This window comes from Tamandua tetradactyla, chromosome 19 (assembly GCF_023851605.1).
Source record: "Tamandua tetradactyla isolate mTamTet1 chromosome 19, mTamTet1.pri, whole genome shotgun sequence".
Taxonomy (NCBI): domain Eukaryota; kingdom Metazoa; phylum Chordata; class Mammalia; order Pilosa; family Myrmecophagidae; genus Tamandua; species Tamandua tetradactyla.
Genome location: NC_135345.1, coordinates 25,053,046 through 25,073,590, shown reverse-complemented (window position 1 = coordinate 25,073,590; position 20,545 = coordinate 25,053,046). Strand labels below are relative to the sequence as shown.

At 35.2% G+C, this 20,545-nt stretch overlaps 1 protein-coding gene across 2 annotated transcripts in view; it reads left to right on the top strand.

The window, feature by feature from the left end:
- SEPSECS (Sep (O-phosphoserine) tRNA:Sec (selenocysteine) tRNA synthase) overlaps positions 1 to 20,117 on the top strand; it is an 88,169-nt gene extending 68,052 nt beyond the window's left edge. The window contains exons 9-11 of one of the 2 annotated variants that reach the window (XM_077136521.1): positions 10,917 to 11,010; positions 12,298 to 12,388; positions 14,982 to 20,117. In XM_077136521.1, the coding sequence (XP_076992636.1) occupies positions 10,917 to 11,010; positions 12,298 to 12,388; positions 14,982 to 15,288 (492 nt within the window). In that variant the 3' untranslated portion in view covers positions 15,289 to 20,117. The remainder of the gene's footprint in view (positions 1 to 10,916; positions 11,011 to 12,297; positions 12,389 to 14,981) is intronic. The other variant, XM_077136522.1, reaches the window with a different exon arrangement.
- Positions 20,118 to 20,545: the final 428 nt, after the last annotated feature.

The window sequence follows — 20,545 nt, the reverse complement described above, 5'->3', positions numbered from 1 at the left end:
GACATGATTATATAAGATGCTTGTCTTTAAAATTTAGTGAATTATGCATGTCTTTGTGTTGTTTAGGGAAGGACTAGGCTAGATGTTAAGCATCATGGTTGCAAATCGATTTATAAACAGCCATACAGAAGATAATGCTTAATATAATTCAACTTCTCTTCCATTAACATCTTGAACTATGGGGTAAGGCTTTGTACTTTTATTTTAGAAATATAGCTGACATTAGCATTCAGGTATACAGTTCAGTTTATCTCTAGTGAAAAGTCTTTTAAAATTAAGTTAAGTATAGCACAAAGGGCATAGAAAATCAATAATATTTCATTTATTTCAAGTAAGATCTTTCTATATACATTTGCTTGGGGTGCTTATAAATTTCTCTCTTTACAGAAGTATTTTATAATAAATGTCAGTTATAGATTCAACCATAACAAAAAATAGTTCGGGTTCTGTAGTACCTTTAATATATCAGATAAAAATTTGCTTCGCTAAGTACTTGTATAGGAAATAGTGGTGCTCTCTACCAAACAGTATTTTTTAAATGTAGTGATATTAATGGGAGAGCATTTTAGGACCTTCGTGTGTGAAATGTTGTAGAATTCAGTATAAATTGCACTTTTAAGATATTTAAAGCTTCCTTACCTACCATAACCTCTTAACACAGAATAGGGGCACTGTAAGTATTTGCAGTTGAATGTGAATTTGACTCACAAATATTTTTCCTTTTTTTTGTCCAATTACTCACATATTAGTGATAGATGAGGTATAGTTATCTTGATATTTTTTTTTTTAGTCTGGAGATTTTTATCCTAATGTTAGCTACAGTTAAAACTGAATTCTAGTGTCATTAGCAGATGATTCATGGGATGGGGTAACACCAATTCACTTAAGTATTAGAAGTTTAACATTCAACAGCTCACTTTTTAAATTGTCGTATATGCATCAATAAGTTTAAAAACACCCTCTAGGGGTGTTACTAAGGAGACATTCCTTCTTTTTCAGAAATAAATAAGTCAGTTAAGTACAAACTAGCTACTCATCAGGTTCCTCAGATTGTGCAAATCTGACCACATTGATGATTATTGTGACAACCAAAGTAGAATAATATTTTAGATTAGCCCTCATCACTGAAATAGGTAAAATGAAGAAACCTTTGCTTCATTAACATATACTGAAGGATAGATGAAGGATGGTTGTGATTTTTATTGTCATTAAGGGGAAAATACAAGGGCTCTATAGAAGGCATTTCCTGGCTTTCATATTTGTTTCTGCTTATGATGAGTTGGTGAATTTGAGAGTAAGAAAGAATTGAATTGACAGATGGAGGTTGAGACTTGGGTGAATAATATAGATGAAAAAATCAGCAGTTAATATCTAAATGAAAATATGTGACTGCTTTTTAAATCAATTCAGAGCATTTAATTAAGTGACCTAGTTACTTTATAGCAATTGAAAATATACAAAGGAAACCTGTGAATGGTAATTTTGTTAACACTGGTGTGGTAATTAAAAGATTATGAATTCTTCTAGGTTCTGAAAAAACTGTTAGTTTCTTTGTTATATTTACTTATCTTATTCTTTCACTTTCTGAAGCAAAGGTAGAAATATTTGGTTTTCAGGGGGCAGGAAATCTTTATATGATCTGGGAAAAGATGCCTACAACAAATTTTTTTCCATTTTTGTAAATGGTGTTGAAATTTGCCCCCTTAAATAATTCTTTATTAATAACAAAATTGACTTATCATGTGTAATAATAACATTTAGTGATAGCTTCATTAGATACAACAAATGTGAATGTGTTAACTTTTTGATTATAAAAAGAACATATTTATTTTAGTGATTTGTCTAGGATTTCATAATTCTGGCACCCTGAGAATTAATTTTATAAGATGTCCTAAAAATTAGAAACAGCAGCACAATTGAAGGCAAGATGGCAGCCTAGCAAGGTGTGGGATTTAGTTCATCCTCCAGAGCAGCTAGTAGATAGCCAGGAACAGTACAGAACAACTGCTGGGTCCACGTCAGTGACCGGACACACAGTGTACCCCAGTCTGGACCAGATGGATCAGCTCCAAGCTCCCCCCAGAACCCTGCAAGGCTTCTCGGGCTCTACTGCCCCAGGCATAGGCAGAATTGAGCTTGTTTGAGAGCTTGTTTGGAGCCAGTGCCTTCCCCAGGAGAGGGGTAGGGCCCAGCTCAGGTGAAATCCCTCCCTCAAGGAATTCAGATCGAAGAATCGGGATAAGTGAAGTGATTAAAGCCAGCCTACAGCCTCTCCTCTGTCTCCACTGTGCCCCCAGTAGGGAGAGTCTGCTGAAGTTAAAGGTACCACATCACCTTATGCTGGTGGGACCTGCAGGCTGAAAAGCACACATAATGGGTAGGATAGGAAAAATGCAAAGTCCAGAGACTTCATAGGAAAGCCTTTTTATCTTCTGGGTTTCACCCTCAGAGAAAACTGATGCATGTGACTCATTTCTCCTGAGAGGAGACCAGTTTGGTCTGTGAAAATCTGACTGAGGTCTAAAATACCTAAGTAGACCCTTCTAAGGGGTGGGGGAAAGGCACCATACAGGCAGGGCAAGAAACAAAAAACCAAGAACTGAAAAATTCTGATCTATTAAACAAAACCTAAGCTAGAGTTTAGAGGTCCATAATAAGCTGAACTGAATGTCAAAGAACAGATAGACAACAAAGTCATCCAGCAAGAAAATCCTAGGAAAAGACAAAGTGAAAACAATCTCCAGAATAAACTAATTAAGGTAATTAAATGCCTATTGCCAGCAGAAAATAACGAATCATACTAGGAAAATTATAGAAATGACCCAGTCAAAGAAACAAATCAACGATTAAAATGAGATACAGGAGTTGAAACAATTAATTCACAGTGTTCAAACAGATGTGGAAAACCTCATCAAAAATCAAATCAGTGAATTGAGGGAGGATATAAAGAAGGCAAAGAATGAACAAAAATAAGAAATCAAAAGTCTGATAAAGCAAGTCACAGAATTTATGGGAATGAAAGGCACTGTAGAAGAGATGAAAAAAATAATGGAAACCTACAATGTCAGATTTCAAGAGGCAGTAGATAGGATTAGTGAACTGGAGGACGGGACATCTGAAATCTGACAAGCAAAAAAATATATAGGGAAAAGAATGGAAAAATATGAGCAGGGACTCAGGGAATTAAATAAGAACATGAAGCGCACAAATATACGTGTTGTGGGTGACCCAGAAGGAAAAGAGAAAGGAAAAGGAGGAGAAAAAGTAATGGAGGAAATTATCACTGAAAATTTTTCAACTCTTATGAAAGACTTAAAATTACAGATCCAAGAAGTACAGCATACCCCAAATAGAATAGATCCAAATAGACGTACTACAAGACACTTACTAATCAGAATGTCAGATGACAAAGAGAAAGAGAGAATCTTGAAAATAGCAAGAGAAAAGCAATCCATCACATACAAGGCAAGCCCAATAAGACTATGTGTAGATTTGTCAGCAGAAACCAGGGAGATGAGAAGACAGTGGTATAATATATTTAAGATACTAAAAGAGAAAAACTGCCAACCAAGAATTCTTTATCCAGGAAAATTGTCCTTTAAAAATGTGGGGGAAATTAAAACATTTGCAGAGAAAAATTCAGTGAGAGAATTTGTGACCAAGAGACTGGCTCTGCAAGAAATACTAAAGGGAGCACTAGAGACAGATAGGAAAAGACACACGAGAGAGGTGTGGAGAAGAGTATAGAAATGAAGACTATCAGTAAAGGTAAAAAGAAGGAAAATTCAATATTACATATGAAATCCAAAAGGCAAAATGGTAGAAGAAAGTACTGCTCATACAGTAATAACACTAAATGTTAATGGATTAAACTCCCCAATCAAAAGACATAGACTGGCAGATGGATTAAAAAACAGGACCCATCTATATGCTGTCTACGGGAAATGCGTCTTAGACCCAAGGATAAACATAGGTTGAAAGTGAAAGGTTGGGAAAAGATTTTCCATGTAAACAACAATCAGAAAAGAGCAGGAGTAGCTATACTAATATCCAACAAATAAGACTTCAAATGTAAAACAGTTAAAAGAGACAAAGAAGGACACTATGTATTAATAAAAGGAACAGTTCAGCAAGAAAACATAGCTATCATAAATATTTATGCACTGAGCCAGAATGCTTCAAAATACGAGGCAAACACTGAAAAGAGAAATAGACACATCTACAGTAATAGTTGGGGGTTTCAATCCCCTACTTTCATCAATGGACAGAACATCTACAGAGGATCAATAGAGAAACAGAGAATTTGAATAATATAATAAATGAGCTAGACTTAACAGACATGTATAGAACATTACACCTCACAACAGCAGGATACACCTTTTTCTGAAGTGCTCATGGATTATTCTCAAGGATAGACCAATGCTGGGTCATGAAGCAAGTCTCAATAAATTTAAAAAGATTGAAATCATACAGAACACTTTCTCAGATCATAAGGGAATGAAGGTGGAAATCAATAATAGCCAGAGTACGAGAAAATTCACAAATCTGTGAAGGTTCAGCAACACACTCTTAAACAACCAGTGGGTCAAGGAAGAAGTTACAAGAGAAATCAGTAAATATCTTGAGGCAAATGAAACAAAAACAGAACATACCAAAATTTATGGGATGCAGCAAAGGCAGTGCTAAGAGGGAAATTTATTGCCCTAAATGCCTGTATCAAAAAAGAAGAAAGAGCAAAAATGGAGGAATTAACTGTCCACTTGGAAGAACTAGAGAAAGAACAGCAAACTAACCCCAAAGCAAGCAAAAGGAAAGAAATAACAAAGATTAGAGCAGAAATAAATGAAATTGAGAGCATGGAAACAATCGAGAAAATCAACAAAACCAGAAGTTGCTTCTATGAGAAAATCAATAAGATTGATGGACCCTTAGCAAGGTTGACAAAAAGAAGAAGAGAGAGGATGCAAATAAATAAAATCAGAAACGGAAGAGGAGACATAACCGCTGACCCCCCAGAAATAAAGGAAGTAATGAGAGGATACTATGAACAACTTTATGGTAATAAACTAGGCAATGTAGATGAAATGGACAACTTCCTAGAAAGACATGAACAACCAGCATTGACTCAAGAAGAAATAGATGACCTCAACAAACCAATCACAAGCAAAGAAATGGAATTAGTCATTAAGAAGCTCCCCAAAAAGAAAAGTGCAGGATCAGACGGCTTCACATGTGAATTCTACCAAACATTCAAGAAAGAATTAATTCCAATCATGCTCAAACTCTTCAGAAAAATTGAAGAAGATGGAAAGTTACCTAACTCATTCTACAAAACCAACATCACCCTCATACCAAAGCCAGACAAAGATATTACAAGAAGAGAAAACTACAGACCAATCTCTCTAACGAATATAGATGCAAAAATCCTCCACAAAATTCTAGCAAATAAAATCCAGCAGCGCATTAAAAGAATTATGCACCATGACCAAGTAGGATTCATCCCAGGTATGCAAGGATGGTTCAACATAAGAAAATCAATTAATGTAATACACCATATCAACAGATCAAAGCAGAAAAACCACATGATCATCTTGATTGCTGCAGAAAAGGCATTTGACAAAATTCAACATCCTTTCCTGTTGAAAACACTTCAAAGGATGGGCATAGAAGGGAACTTCCTCAGTGTAATAAAGGGAATATATGAAAAACCCACAGCTAACATCATCCTCAATGGGGAAAAGCTGAAAACTTTCCCCCTAAGATAAGGAACAAGACAAGAATGTCCACTATCACCATTGTTGTTCAACATCATGTTGGAAGTTCTGGCCAGAACAATTAGACAAGAAAAAGAAATACAAGGCATCAAAATTGAAAAGGAAGAAGTAAAACTCTCATTGTTTGCAGATGATATGATACTATATGTAGAAAAACCTGAAAAATCCACAGCAAAACTACTAGAGCTAATAAATGAGTACAGCAACGTGGCAGGTTACAAAATCAACACTCAAAAATCTGTAGTGTTTCTATACACTAATAATGAACAATCTGAGGGGGAAATCAAAAAAAAATTCCATTTACAATTGCAGCCAAAAGAATAAAATATTTAGGAATAAATTTAACTAAAGAGACAAAAGACCTATACAAAGAAAACTACAAGAAATTGTTAAAAGAAATCACAGAAGACCTACATAGATGAAAGGGCATACCGTGTTCATGGATTGGAAGACTAAATATAGTTAAGATGTCAATTCTACCTAAATTGATTTACAGATTCAATGCAATACCAATTAAAATCCAAAAAACTTACTTTTCAGAAATAGAAAATCCAATAACCAAATTTATGTGGAAGGGCAGGTTGCCCTAAATAGCTAAAAATATCCTGAGAAAGAAAAATGAAGTTGGAGGCTTCACACTACCTGACTTTAAGGCATATTATGAAGCTACAGTGGTCAAAGCAGCATTGTTTTTTACCTTTATGTCAAAACATAAAGACAGATATACTGATCAGTGGAATCAAATAGAGTGTTCGGATATAGACCCTCTCATCTATGGACAATTGATCTTTGATAAGTCCGTCAAGCCAACTCACCTGGGACAGAACAGTCTCTTCAATAAATGGTGTCTAGAGAACTGGATATTCACATGCAAAAGAATGAAATGGATCCATATCTTACACCCTATACCAAAGTGAACTCAAAATGGATCAAAAGCCTAAACATTAAATCTAAAACCATAAAACTTTTAGAAGAAAATGCAGGGAAATATCTTATCAATCTTATAATAGGAGGCGGTTTCCTAGACCTTACACCAAAGCATGAGCACTGAAGAAAGAAAGAAAGAAAGAAATGGGAGCTCCTCAAAATTAAACACTTTTGTGCATCAAAGATCTTTGTCAAGAAAGTGAAAAGACGGCCTACACAATGGGAGACAATATTTGGAAATGATATATCAGATAAAGGTCTAGTATCCATAATATATAAAGAGACTGTTCAACTCAACAACAAAAAAGACGACCCAATTACAAAATGGGAAAAAGACATGAACAGACACTTTTCAGAAGAGGAAATACAGATGCCCAAAAGGCACATGAAAAGATGCTCAACTTCCCTGGCTATTAGGGAAATGCAAATCAAAACCACGATGAGATATCATCTCACACCCACCAGAATGGCCATTATCAATGAAACAGAAAATGACAAGTGTTGGAGAGGATGTACAGAAAGAGGCACACTTATCCACTGTTGGTGGGAATGTCAAATGGTACAACCGCTGTGGAAGGCAATGTGGCGATTCCTCAGGAAGCCAAGTATAGAATTGCATATGATCTGGCAGTACCATTGCTAGGTATTTACTCAGAGGACATGAGGGCAAGAACACAAATGGACATTTGCACACCAATGTTCATAGCAGCATTATTTATAATTGCCAAGAGATGGAAACAGCCAAGATGTCCATCAACAGACAAATGGCTAAGCAAGCTGTGGTATATACATACACTGGAATATTATGCAGCTGTAAGACAGAATAAAGTTATGAAGCATGTAACAACGTGGCTGGACCTTAAGGACATTAAGCTGAGTGAAATTAGCCAGAAACAAAAGGATAAATACTGTATGGTCTCACTGATATGAACTGACATTAGCAAAAGAACTTGGAGAATTTCGATTGGTAACAGAGACCATAAGGAGATAGAAATAAGGTAGATATTGGGTAATTGGAGCTGATTATGCAACAGGACTGATTGTAAAAATTCAGAAATGGATAGCACAATACTATCTAACTGTAATACAATAATGTTAGTACACTAAATGGAGCTGGATGTGAGAATGATAGAAGGAGGAGGACTGAGGGCACAAATAAAATCAAAAGAAAAATAGATGATAAAGACTGAGATGGTATAATCTAGGAATGTCTAGAGTGTATAATGATAGTGACTTAATGTGCAAATTTAAAAATATTTTTGCATCAGAAAGAACAAAGGAATATCAATAATGCAGGGTGTTGAAAATAGATGGTAATTAATATTTTAAAACTTCAACACATGTGTGAAACAAGCAAAAAATGTTTACTTCGTGCAAAATTTATATTTTGACTAGTACATTTCCTAATATAACTTATGTGGACAGCTTAATTGAACACCATAGTACTTGGAACCTTGCGTAGGGCATGAGATTTTGTAGGTTTGTCCAGAGTGATGCCCAGATAAGTCCCAGAGCAATGAACAGTGAATAGGGAAGTATTTGCAGAGTCCTCTAGGGGGAATGGTGATAAAGGGGGACAATTCAACTTCCCCAAGTGGAGAATTCTTGATATTCTCACAGGCAGTGGGGACAGCCAAAGCAATAGGCCAAGCCTCCAATCTTGGGGTTTGTTCATATGAAACTTAATCCCACAAAGGATAGGCTAAGCCTGCTTAAAATTAGGTCTAAGAGTCACCTCCAGGAGAACCTCTTTTGTTGCTCAGATGTGGCCTCTCTCGGCCAACACAGGAAGCAAACTCACTGCACTCCCCCTCTCTACATGGGACATGACTCCCAGGGTTGTGGACCTTCCTGGCAACAAGGGACAGAAATCCTAGAATGAGCTGGAACTCAGCATCAAGGGGTTGAGAAAATCTTCTCAACCAAAAGGGGGAAGAGCAAAATGAGACAAAATAAAGAGTCAGTGGCTGAGATTCCAAAAAGAGTAGAGAGGTTATCCTGGAGGTTATTCTTAACGCATTAAATAGATACCACCTGTTTAGTTAAGGTATAATGGATAGGCTGGAAGGAACTGCCTGAAAATGTGGAGCTGTGCTCCGGTGGCCATGTTTCTTGAAGATAATTGTATGATGATTTGGCTGCCGCAGTGTGACTGTGTAGTTGTGAGATCCTTGTGTCTGATGCTCCTTTTGTCTACCTTATCAACGGATAAACCATGTGGATTAAAAATAAGTAAATAATAGAGGGAACAAATGTTAAAATAAATTTAGTAGATTGAAATGCTGGTTATTGGTGAAGGGTAAGGGTAAGGGGTAAGGTATGTATGAATTTTTTTTCTATTTTCTTTTTACTGCTTTTTCTGAATTGATGTAGATGTTCTAAGAAATGATCATGATAATGAATATATAACTATGTGATGATAGTGTGAGTTATTGATTATATAACAAGAACGGAATGATCATATGATAAGGATGTTTGTGTTTGTATGTGGTTATACATCATAAATAAAAAATTAATAAAAATAGATGTCCTAAAAATTTACAGATAATAATTAGATTTTAAATTTTTAGGTCAGAATATAAACGATACTATCTTGATAAGGATAAAAAAAAGTGGGGGGTGTCAAGTAGATTCATTAATAATTCATAAACTTGGTAGGAATTTTCCTGTTCTCATAAACTTTAACAAAAGAAGGAATTGTCTATATGCTTCAGGCATGAAAAGGCTACCCTGGGATCTAGTGTGGAATCAAAGTATCCAGCCCTTTTCTTACTAAGAAAACTGACACAGGTTTTGGGGCCTTTGAATTGGAGAAGTATTGTTTCTTGCTATCTCTGCTTGAGTACTCTGTTAGTCCTTGGCTATTTGTTGTATCTATAGAGTTTATATGGCTTGAGAAGGTCAGTAGAAATGTATTCATTCAGCTGAAGACTTAACCATGTTATATTAAAGGCTTAAGAGGAAAGGGAAGCATAATTTCAGGTCAAATGATTACTACCTTAATATTTATTTGTAGCTTTATTAAACTATCACTTAATATATACATATGCCTATGAAATTTTATGCTTGTAAAATATATTTTTATTGCATTTCCTGCTATTGGGTATATGTTATTTTTCAGATTGGGATCAAGAATACAGTTTTTAGTTTTTAGTTTCTTTATTCTTTTAATTGTTTAGGAATTTGCTACTTTTAAGTTTATGTGACTGAAAGGAAATACCATTTTAAATGACCTCTTCCATAAGTTACTTCGTTACTAGCAATCTGACACATTCTTCTTGGTATTAGGGAAATAGTGATGAGGGAGACATAGTTCCTGCTTCAAGGAGTCTTCAACTCTAGGGGTAGTGATAGTAAGTATTCATTTAAACAAATAAATGAGATAATTTCAGATTGTGATAAGTATAATGAAGGAAAATATGTCATGGTTTTGGAGGGAGATGGTGAGGGCTGTGGGCTGGACAGGAGAGCTACTTTAATGAGGAGGTAATAAAGGAAAGTCTCCTTGGAAGGTGATGAGAAAATGCTAGTTAGAAAATGTTCTCGGAGAAGAGCTTTCTGCAGACAGGGGAAGCAAGATCCTGGCACTAGAATGAGGTTGACATGTTCAGGCTTTGGAAACGTGGCCAATGTGGCAGGAGCATAGTGTGTATGGGGAGTGGCAGTTGCTGAGCTGGCTGTGTGGGCTGGACTAGACCACATGGGGCCTTATAGTTAAAACGTTTGGTTTGCTTTGATAATTTCAGAAGGAAGTCACTGGTGGGTTTAAGCAGGGACAGGACATGATCTGATTTATGTTTTTGAAAGACCACTCTGGTCTCTGTGAGGAAGGGCAAGAGAAAAGGCAGAGAAATCAGAATCTGTTTCTGTTGTCCAGGGAAGAGGTTAATGGCTCCTTGGACTGGAGTGGTAGCACTCAAGCTTATGAGAAGAGGATGGATTTGTGATAGATGTATAAAAGTCCCAGAGCAGTAGATGTGTTGATTCTGTGGTTGGTTCTTCTTCTGTATCCAAGTCCTGTGCCTTCTGATGATTGTGGCAGTTTTAAATCTCAGTATACTGAGGCAAAGGAGAGACTTGTCCTAGACCACATGGATAAGTTAATTTACAGCACAGACTTCAAACCAATTAGATTTTGTCTTACTGTTGTGGTTTTTTTGTTAGATTTGTGGTTTTTATTAGATTTGTTTTAAATGTGACATTTTGTTGTTGCAGGAAATGTTTTCTTATTTGTCCAAGGAGCTAAAGAAGCTATCAGAAACCTACAATGAAAGACTGTTGCATACACCTCACAATCCCATATCTTTAGGTAATTATTTTTCCTTAAAAAAAAATCTATTTTTCTGGACCATCACCAAAGGAAGTTGGTACTTTTAAAAACAGAATAAACTTTTTGTAATTACAGTGTTTCTGAATTCATTAATTATAGTACTAATCTGTAAATTGAGGCATCTTAACCTTTAAAAATGATTCAGTATACTTCTAAAATATGATCTAATACTGAAAAAAAATCAGAAACAATATTAAGTATTATAATGATTATACAGAAAATAATACTTAAAATAAGACATTTTAATAATACTTAAAACAATTTGATCACTAGTGAGAACTCTGTCAGCAATTAAAAGTTTCTACCAGTTAACAAAACACCAAAAATCAGAAATTAATGCTTTTCTTGGTTTGTTTTTAATAATATTATTGCTTATTATCTTGCACTTTTGCACATTAGAGACATCTGTATTTGTGGTAATTTCATTTGTATAAGGAATATGCATTTTTGTTATGTGTAAGAGCTACTAGAAAGGATAATATGAATATTGACTTTTATGGTATTAAATAACTTTTAAACTTCATAATTATCCCTTGTAACATGTGAATATATGTAGTATAATATGTTTCATATTTCACATGTATGTGAGCAAAGTAATGAAAATGAATCATTTGTAGGAAGCATTTTTCAAGAATGGGCTAACATGGAAAATCATTTGGGCACCAGTATATCATAAAAACCACTCTAATCAGTGCTTTGCAGGCTTATAATCTATGTAGACATGGTATGGTATGATTTGAATCCCAATTTTGCCAGGTATTAACTTCTGTCTTCCTTTCTCCTATCTATCCCTTATTTGCAATATTTTTAAAAGACTGATTGAATTATGTTTGTAAAGTTCTTTACATGGTAAGTCAGTCAGTCCTCAGTAAATGGTAATAAAGTAGTGGTGGCAGGGATGAAGGTAATTTCCATATGCAGAATTTGATCTTAATCATATATATTCTGAAATAATATTCTACATTCTCATTTTGGAAGTTCTGAATTTGAATAAACTGCCATACTGGTCATGCCATTCTTCCATCTATTTAATTAGAAAATTCAGTGTCTGAGAGGGTGATATAGAAATGCTATTTCAGGTACTGAGCAAGTTAATTTCCATTAAAATGTTTTTGTCTGGTATCCCTGCCGTAATTTATTAAGTGCATTCAAGTGAAATCTTGTTTTTTTGACAATGACTATAAAATAATGACTATCAAGTTTGTCTTTTTAATGATTTTTATGTCAGGAAACCAAGGCTTATTGGAATATGTTCTTCCTTTTCAGCTGTGACACTTAAGACACTAGATGAGCACTGTGATAAAGCTGTTACTCAGCTTGGCTCAATGCTTTTCACCAGACAGGTTTCTGGAGCTAGGTGAGTATTTTTAAAAGAGGTTTGGGTTTATTTGACTTTTCAACATTAATAAAGTACCTTTCTTCAACAGTAGCCCCCCAGGTGGAAGTGTAATTCATCCTAGGATAAAAGGATGTGGAAGTTGAGACTCTCTAAGGCTTTTATACACCATGTGGACTGCCTACACTTGAAATAGTCACAGAAAGATATGAATCTTGCTTGTTTAATAAACACAAAGTTTCATTACCTCTCTGCCCAGATCTTCTTCTTTACTTTTCCTTTGTTAGATAATCTTCAGAGGTGCCAGTATTAGAAATAATTCATTTTTATTACTAAATTACTTAATATTGTCACAGAAGAATCTGTTTCCTAAACTAAAAAGGTTATCCAATTTTTGCCTAAAGTACTACTGTTGAAAAATGTAGTTTTTCCTCTTATATAAACATGGCTTGAAAATCCGTTTCATTTTTCATTTTATGTTTGATGAAGTCAGAAAAAAAATGACTTGAAAAGAAATATCTTACACTGAATACTCTTTTTTTACCAACTTCTATTAAAAAGTTTCTCTCTGATTTCAAGCAGAGTCAAGAGGTTGTCTTGGAGATTGTTCTTATGCATTATTTAGATGTCCCCTTTTTGGTTTATGGTGTATTAAAGCTGCTGGGGAGAAGTGCCTTAGACTGTGGAGCTATGTTCCAGCGGCCTTATTTCTTGAAGATGGTTGTATGATGATACGACTTTTTTAATGTGACGTGATTGTGAGGACCTTGTGTCTGATGCTCCTTTTGTCTAGGGTTTAGAGAGATGAGTAAAAGGTATGGATGGAAAATAAACAGGTAGTAGAGGAAACAGAAGTTGAGATGGATTGAGTAGATTGAAATACTGGTGACAGTGAGAGGGAGGGGTAGGGGGTATGGTATATATGAGTTTTTAATTTTTTTAGTTTTTATTTCTTTTTCTAGAGTGATGCAAATGTTCAAAAAAATGATCATGGTGGTGAATACTCAACTGTTTGATGATATTATGAGCCATTGATTATATACCGTGTATGGAATGTTTGTATGTCCAGAATGTTTGTTTGTTAAGGTTTTACAATAAAAATGTTTTTTAAGGAAAAAAAATTTTCTCTCTGACTACCAAAGGTTAGGGATTTAACAATAAGGTACAGCTTTTTTTGAGAAAAATCTTAGATTAATTTTCAGTTTTGCCATGATGAGCTATATGTGTACAAGCCTAGTTATGATACTTCCAGACTGCTTTTCTTTTTCTTTTTCTACAAATATTTTTATTGACAAATCTTCACACACATACAGTCTATATACGTGGTGTACAATCAGTGGCTTATAGTATCATCACATAGTTGTGTATTCTACACCATGATCATTTTTAGAACATTTGCATCACTCTGGAAAAAGAAATTAAAAGAAAAAAGAAAAAACTCATGCATCCCATGCCCCTTACCCCTCCCTCTCATTGACCATTAATGTTTCAATCTACCCAATTCATTTTACCCCATCACCCCTATTGTTTATTTATTTTTATCCCTATTTTTTTTACCCATCTGTCCATAACCTGGATAAAAGGAGTATCAGACACAAGGTTTTCAGAATCACACAGTCATATTGTAAAAGCTACATCATTATGCAGTCATCTTCAAGAATCAAAGGCAGTAGAATACAGCTCAAAGTTTTCAGGACTCCCTCCAGCCACTCCAATACACCACAAACTAAAAAGGGACATCTATGTAATGCATAAGAGCAGCCTCCAGGATAACCTCTCCACTCTGTTTGAAATCTCTCAACCACTGAAACTCCGTTTTGTCTCATTTCTCTCTCCCCCCTTTTGGTCAAGAAATCTTTCTCAATCCCATGATTCTGGGTCCTGGCAAATACTGGGAGTTCTGTCCCATGTTGCCAGGGAGATCCACACCCTAGGAGTCATGTCCCACATAGCAGGGAAGGCAGACCACTCTTCTTGACCTTGCTTTTAGTGTTGCCACTATTTGTCTTTTTGTTTTGGTTGCTTTTCTTAATTGGCTTTTTTTTTAAGTGTCCTAAGCTTGCCAGTGTTATCAAGCTTAAAAAAATGCATGTTATCAGTGCTGAACCCCACTATAAACAGTCACATAATTTCTTCGGGGTTCTTGCTTTAATATCATCCATTTCATAGCATGAATTGCATAGATAGAGTTTTAGTTAATATTGTTTGTTGATTATATTAAGGCAACACTTAATATAAATATAAAGCTTAAAAAGCTTTGACTTATGCATTTTAGTGTTATAGGGAAGTGAGTATATATTGAAGTCTGGTTCCAGATTTAGCACAAAAACAGAAATAAGTTTTCTTTTTATCTCTGAAAATGTAAAGGTATTTAAGATTCAGAGAGGTTGTAGCTCTTTAAAAGATGGAAGTAAAAGATAGTCCCCAGGCAGGACCTTTTCTATGTACAATAGTAGTTTATTATATAATTTTAAGGGTGACTCAGTCTATTTGCGTAGGCCATGATTTCTGGCTGTTTTTAAACTTCTTAATAAGTAGATGTAAGCTTTTGTTTATGGGTGCCATTCTGTTACATCACCAGACATATTAAATTGGTAAATCTTTTCTGTTTCAGGGTTGTGCCTCTTGGGTCTGTGCAGACTGTAAGTGGATACACTTTCAGAGGTTTTATGTCACACACAAATAATTACCCTTGTGCTTATCTCAATGCTGCATCAGCCATCGGAATGAAGATGCAGGATGTGGACTTGTTCATAAAGAGACTTGACAAGTGTTTAAAAACAGTAAGAAAAGAACAAAATAAAGAAGGTGATGTATCTGGAATTGACAGTTTTAGCAAAACTGTACATGTGGATATTGGAGAAATGGCTTTAAAACTTGATAATGTACTTTCTGACACATACCAGGATGCTTCTTCATGACATGCAAAGGGTTTGGAAGGAAGAAATGATGAGGCTAGTATTAAAGAAGCAAGTATTAAGGAAAAGACTCAAGGCTTTTTGAATTGATAATTTTATGTGGATTATTCAGTCAAGAAATAGACTACGGTCTGAGCTAGCCATTGGTGATTGTTATAGCTTTGATTTTTAGACAGCCTTAATCTTTATGATCCTTAAAGATTGATTATTAATCTTTATTGGTGATTAAAAAAATATATAGTTAGCATTTTTGTAATTGTTATATTATTTTAAATCAAGCCCTATGATTCAGGTAATTCTCATTAATATAATGGCAGTAAAATGACCTCTAATGGTCTTTGAAATGTATAGTTGCATCCTCCTGACCGTTCTCCATCACTCAGAATTTACTTCTGATTCTGATCACAGAGAGTAAAGAAAGATCTCTAATGCTACTAATTACTAGATGATTATTAAGTGTCTAAGTCACAGTATGCCTGTAAAATAAACATTCCTTGGGGAAGCAGAGTCAAGGAGTCAAGGTGGAAGCTTTAATTTTCACTCCAAAGCTATGGTTCTCAACTGGAGGGTAATTTTACTTATATCTAAGCAACATTTGTGGACATTTTTGGTTTTCACACCTGGGGGGATACTATTGACATTCAGTGGGTAGAGCCCTGGAGTACAGCTAAACATCCTACAATGCACAATACAGCCTTCTACAGCAAAGAATTATCTAGCCCAAATTTTCAGTGCTGCTGGGGATGAGAAACACTGCCCTAAACTAAATGAATTCATCATGTAAAGTGAAGTTTTCCTTAGCAAACTGTAATTATTTAGGAGTACTTATAGTGCCATTCCCATTCAGGTTCAGATTAGAAAACTTTAAACAGGACTTGACAACCTTGGAAGTCTAGACTGTTGAGATAAAGCATGTACATAATTATAAAGATTGTGAAGGTTATTTTAAAATTTATATCTTTAACGTTCAAACATTTTGAATTTCAGCTTTTTTTAAATAGCATAACAATTAATTTTAAAAGAGCAAATCCTGGACTAAAAAGTTGGACAATGTTTTTGGTGTCAGTTTGGGGCTGAATTGTATACCAGTAAAGCTGAAGTGTCACAGCTGAACCTCTGAGTTTAATATAGGAAATTAAGTGATGTTGCAAATGTAAATGCTGGCAGTGCAACTTATATATATGTAAGCCAAAATTGTTTTATAGAACGAGTGATCTATATTGTGTGATCATCATTTGGCTTAAGAAAGGCCAGAGCTGAGAGACTAGCAAATGTTTTCTCATCTGCTGTGTATCAGCAATTCTTGGGCTTCAGCTGCTGAATGGATAATAATTCTAATTGAAGATAAATTACATGAACTCACATGTGAATGATAGATACATTACAGCATTTTGTTTCTGAAGCATAAAATCAACTGCAGTTTTTATTTATTAACCCTTCCTTTTACAGAGGCTTTGGAATTCCTACTCTGTTCCTGCTAGCTTAAAATTTGACCTTGAGGTCATAGAATTCATAAGAATGTTTTTGAATGGATGTTGTAGATTTTGTATACTCTAGCATTCCATGTGCTCTCCCAGTGTCTTTTTTGCTCTCTTTCCCTATATAAATCTAAAGTAAAACAAAAATATTTACCTTAAACTGTTAGTATAATTGCTAGGTCTCATAATTGGCTTTAGCTGTCCTTGAACTTCACAGAGAGGCAAGGGATGGTACATTTTCTAATCTTTGCCTAACATGGCCTCTTCTATCTTTATAATCGAGCTACCTTTGTTAAGGCTATCAGGTAAAATTTTGGAGTTTGTTCTATAAAATCATTGGAGGTAGTAGTCTGCCTAGAAAAGAAGATTAACACAAAATATTCTTTAGGTCACCCCATAATGTGTGACTTATACATACAGCAGGGAAAGGAATTTTAAATCGAACTCACAATTTGGCTCTTAACTTTTCTGCTGATGAATTTTCACTATCAAGGAATGGTATGTGATAGCAGCCTTAGTGTCGATCTTTCTATTTGGCTTTTTGTATTAGTTGAATGGAGTTATAGAAAACAAGTTATTAAGATATTTAATTATTTAAAATTAAATACAATTCTGTTCAGCCAATAGGTGCTTGATATACAGGATGGTAAAATACCAATTAAATTTTCTCTAATATTTTGACCTAGCACATAATTCTACTGTGGTTTTGTTTCTTTCACAACCCTATAATAAGGATTGTCAATGAAGCTTAAGCTACAGAATATGCTTTTATCTTCAGGCTGTGCCTGTGGCTTCTATAGATTTTAGTAACATTTAAATTACAGGTATATATGAATATATATAACCATAATACCATCGATGTTACTTTAATATTGAATTTAGAAGCTCATCCTGAGAGTCAAATTCTTCTGTCCTTTCATAGAAAAGAATAGCCAACAGTTAACAGCAATAACAAAACCCTATTAGTCTTATTTGTGTTACACTCAGAGAAATCTTTTGGAATACATGTAAATTTAGTGCATACAAAAGTTGAATTTTCTTTTTCCAATTGCTTAGATGTACTGATTTTTGCCTGGTCATTGCATGGTTTTATGTTTTGCATTTATGGGGCTGACCTTATTTTGTAATTGGGAAAGAATCCATAGTTGGGTACACAAAAGTTTTGTCATTTCAGAAATTTCATAAACCTCTGAATAATTTGTTAAGAACAATTGAATATGCGGTTAAAATAGTAAACAGTCTCTTAAGCCCACTTTTAGTGTTGGTCTAAGACCCACTACATTCTTTTTTGCCTTGCTTTTTACTAACTTACATGCTCCTTTTGGCCATTTTGGTATGTAAACATTTAAAATGGAGAGTCTATGTATTTTTGTCATTTTCCTCCTGATATTTTTCAATAGTTCAGACTAAGGCCAGAGGAAAATCTGGAAATGTTTGTACATTTGTTTCTGTCAAGTGGCAGCATCTTTAACTTCTGGAGAAATGCGAAGAAAGCCTATGTTTACCTTATAACTGTGGGGAACTCTAGTTCTGGTTATTGGAATGTGAGGCTCATGTCATGTCAGGCTGCTAACCTATGTTTTACCGAAAGAAGAAGATTTTTCCAAAAATATTTTTGTTGTAGACTGTTTGAAAAGAAAACTGAATTGTGTAATTTATTGCATCAAATAAATCATTAATGATAGTGCATCATTTTATCTCATCATTGTTATGGATAAAACCTGAAAGTACAAATATCTGACATTAAATTACTTGCCCTTTTTTTTAATTCATCATCAGTATAAACTTGCCCAGAAATCAATAGGAAAAGGCATATCTATAATGAGACTCATGAGTCATGGGGGTAACTTAAAAAAAAAAACTCTTTTGGCAACCATTTTGCAATTGGTGGGCTGGCAACAGAAAATTGGGTACTTAGAAGTATTTCATCTTTTCCTGAAAGAAACACTCCATCTTTTATTTGAAACAAAAAGGATTGTTACTTCCTTCTTCAGCAGATTTTACTTCTTAATTGTGCTACTTGGATTTTGTAGTTGCCATTTGATTTGAAGTTAGATCTGTGCCCTTGTATTTATTAACTGTGTTAATAAGTTAATAAGTGCTTTTCAAATGGGCACAGCCTTACAGAATTGTGAGGATTAAATGAGATAATATATGTGAAATGATCAACCCAGTGCCAGAAACAGCACACTGTTAGTGACTGCTATTCGAGTCTGCATAAAACTATCCTGTACTGAGTTGTAGTCTATTTATATTAAAATATATTCATTATTCTCTAGTTTATTCAGAACTTTTCTTGAGAAGAAGTCTTCGATGAATTGGAAATTATGTTTCAAGTATAAAATTGATTTTAGAAAACCATCTTTTCTTGATGTTTAGGGTTTTTATTTGGCTTCTGTTTGGTTTCTATGGGTCATCATTTGCATTTACATTTGAGAATTTAAAGAAAAATCTTTTTAAACACTTTGAATGCATTAACTATTCTATTCATATGAAATCTCAAATCACAGCCCAGAGGTTCAGAAACATTCATGCCGCAATGACCTCCATATCAGTTATGTTAACTGACCCATGCAGGTGTAATCCGGGATCTGGCAGATTTGTATGGAGCAAGAGGGAAGCGGGTGGAGGTAAATGAGACTGGGAAGGTTGTAGACCACCTAATGGGCTTGAGGTGGTATAGGGTGGATTCTCCAGGAGGCAGATGCTGAGACAAAGTTCAGGGAAAAACAGGCTGGGGCTGGGGAAGCCACCAGACTGGAATGTAGCCCTGCAGCCTTTGTCAGCCTAGTGGGGAGCTCTGAAGCAAAGCCCAGAGAGAGTCCCACATTGGGTGGAAATGGCTAGGTCCTTGCAGCATTGCCTTGCTCAGAAATTGGCCAATGTGTCCCATGAAGAGTATGACCTTGCCTCAGAAGCTGAAGTGGGCCTTGAAGGAGCTAACGGCAGGGAGGCTGTCAGCCAAGCACACTGCTCGCAGCTCAGCCGTGAGTCTTACCTTGAAGGGAGATTGGAGCAGCATGTTTCCATGTCTGCCCCATCAAGTAAAACTTTTGGAGCTTTATTCTAAGAGTAATGGAAAACCACTGGATAGTTTTAGATGTGATGGGATTTTATACATAGTTGTATGAAATATTTAGTACCTATTAAAAAATTCATATAACAAATATTTAAGTGTCTGTCATGTACCAGGTGCTATTTAGGTACTTGAGCTACATGAACAAACAAAGCAAAGATCCTGGCTCTGATGGAGCTTAAGTTCTAGCCAGAGGGGGAAAGACTATCAGTATGTAGATAAATTACAAAATATAAAATATATAATATGTAATATATAAATCATAATTATAATTATAGACTTTATTCTCAGCGTGTGGTCCACAGACCAACAATGTCAGTATCGGAGCCTCAGGCCTTATCCCAGATCTACTGAATTAGAGTCTGCATTTTCACAAAAACTCTAAGTGATTCTTAGGCATACTAAAATTAAGGCCCCCTCCCCCATCCTCAATTTTAAGAGAATTGTTAGGCAGTGCTAAGGTGGGGGGATAGTTGCAGTATTAAAAAGGGTTGTCAGGGCAGAGCTCATTGAGAAGGGAAACTTTGATTATAGAGATGAAGGAGAAGAGAGAGTTAGCCAAGCATCAGATTCAGAGAGGTTCCCAGGCAGAGCACAGTTAGATCTAAAGCTCCAAGGCCATAGTGTACCTTTGAGGAATGATGGCTTGTTTGGCCTGGAGCTGAGGGGGTGAGAGAAATGGCAGATGAGTTCACACTTGTGTATA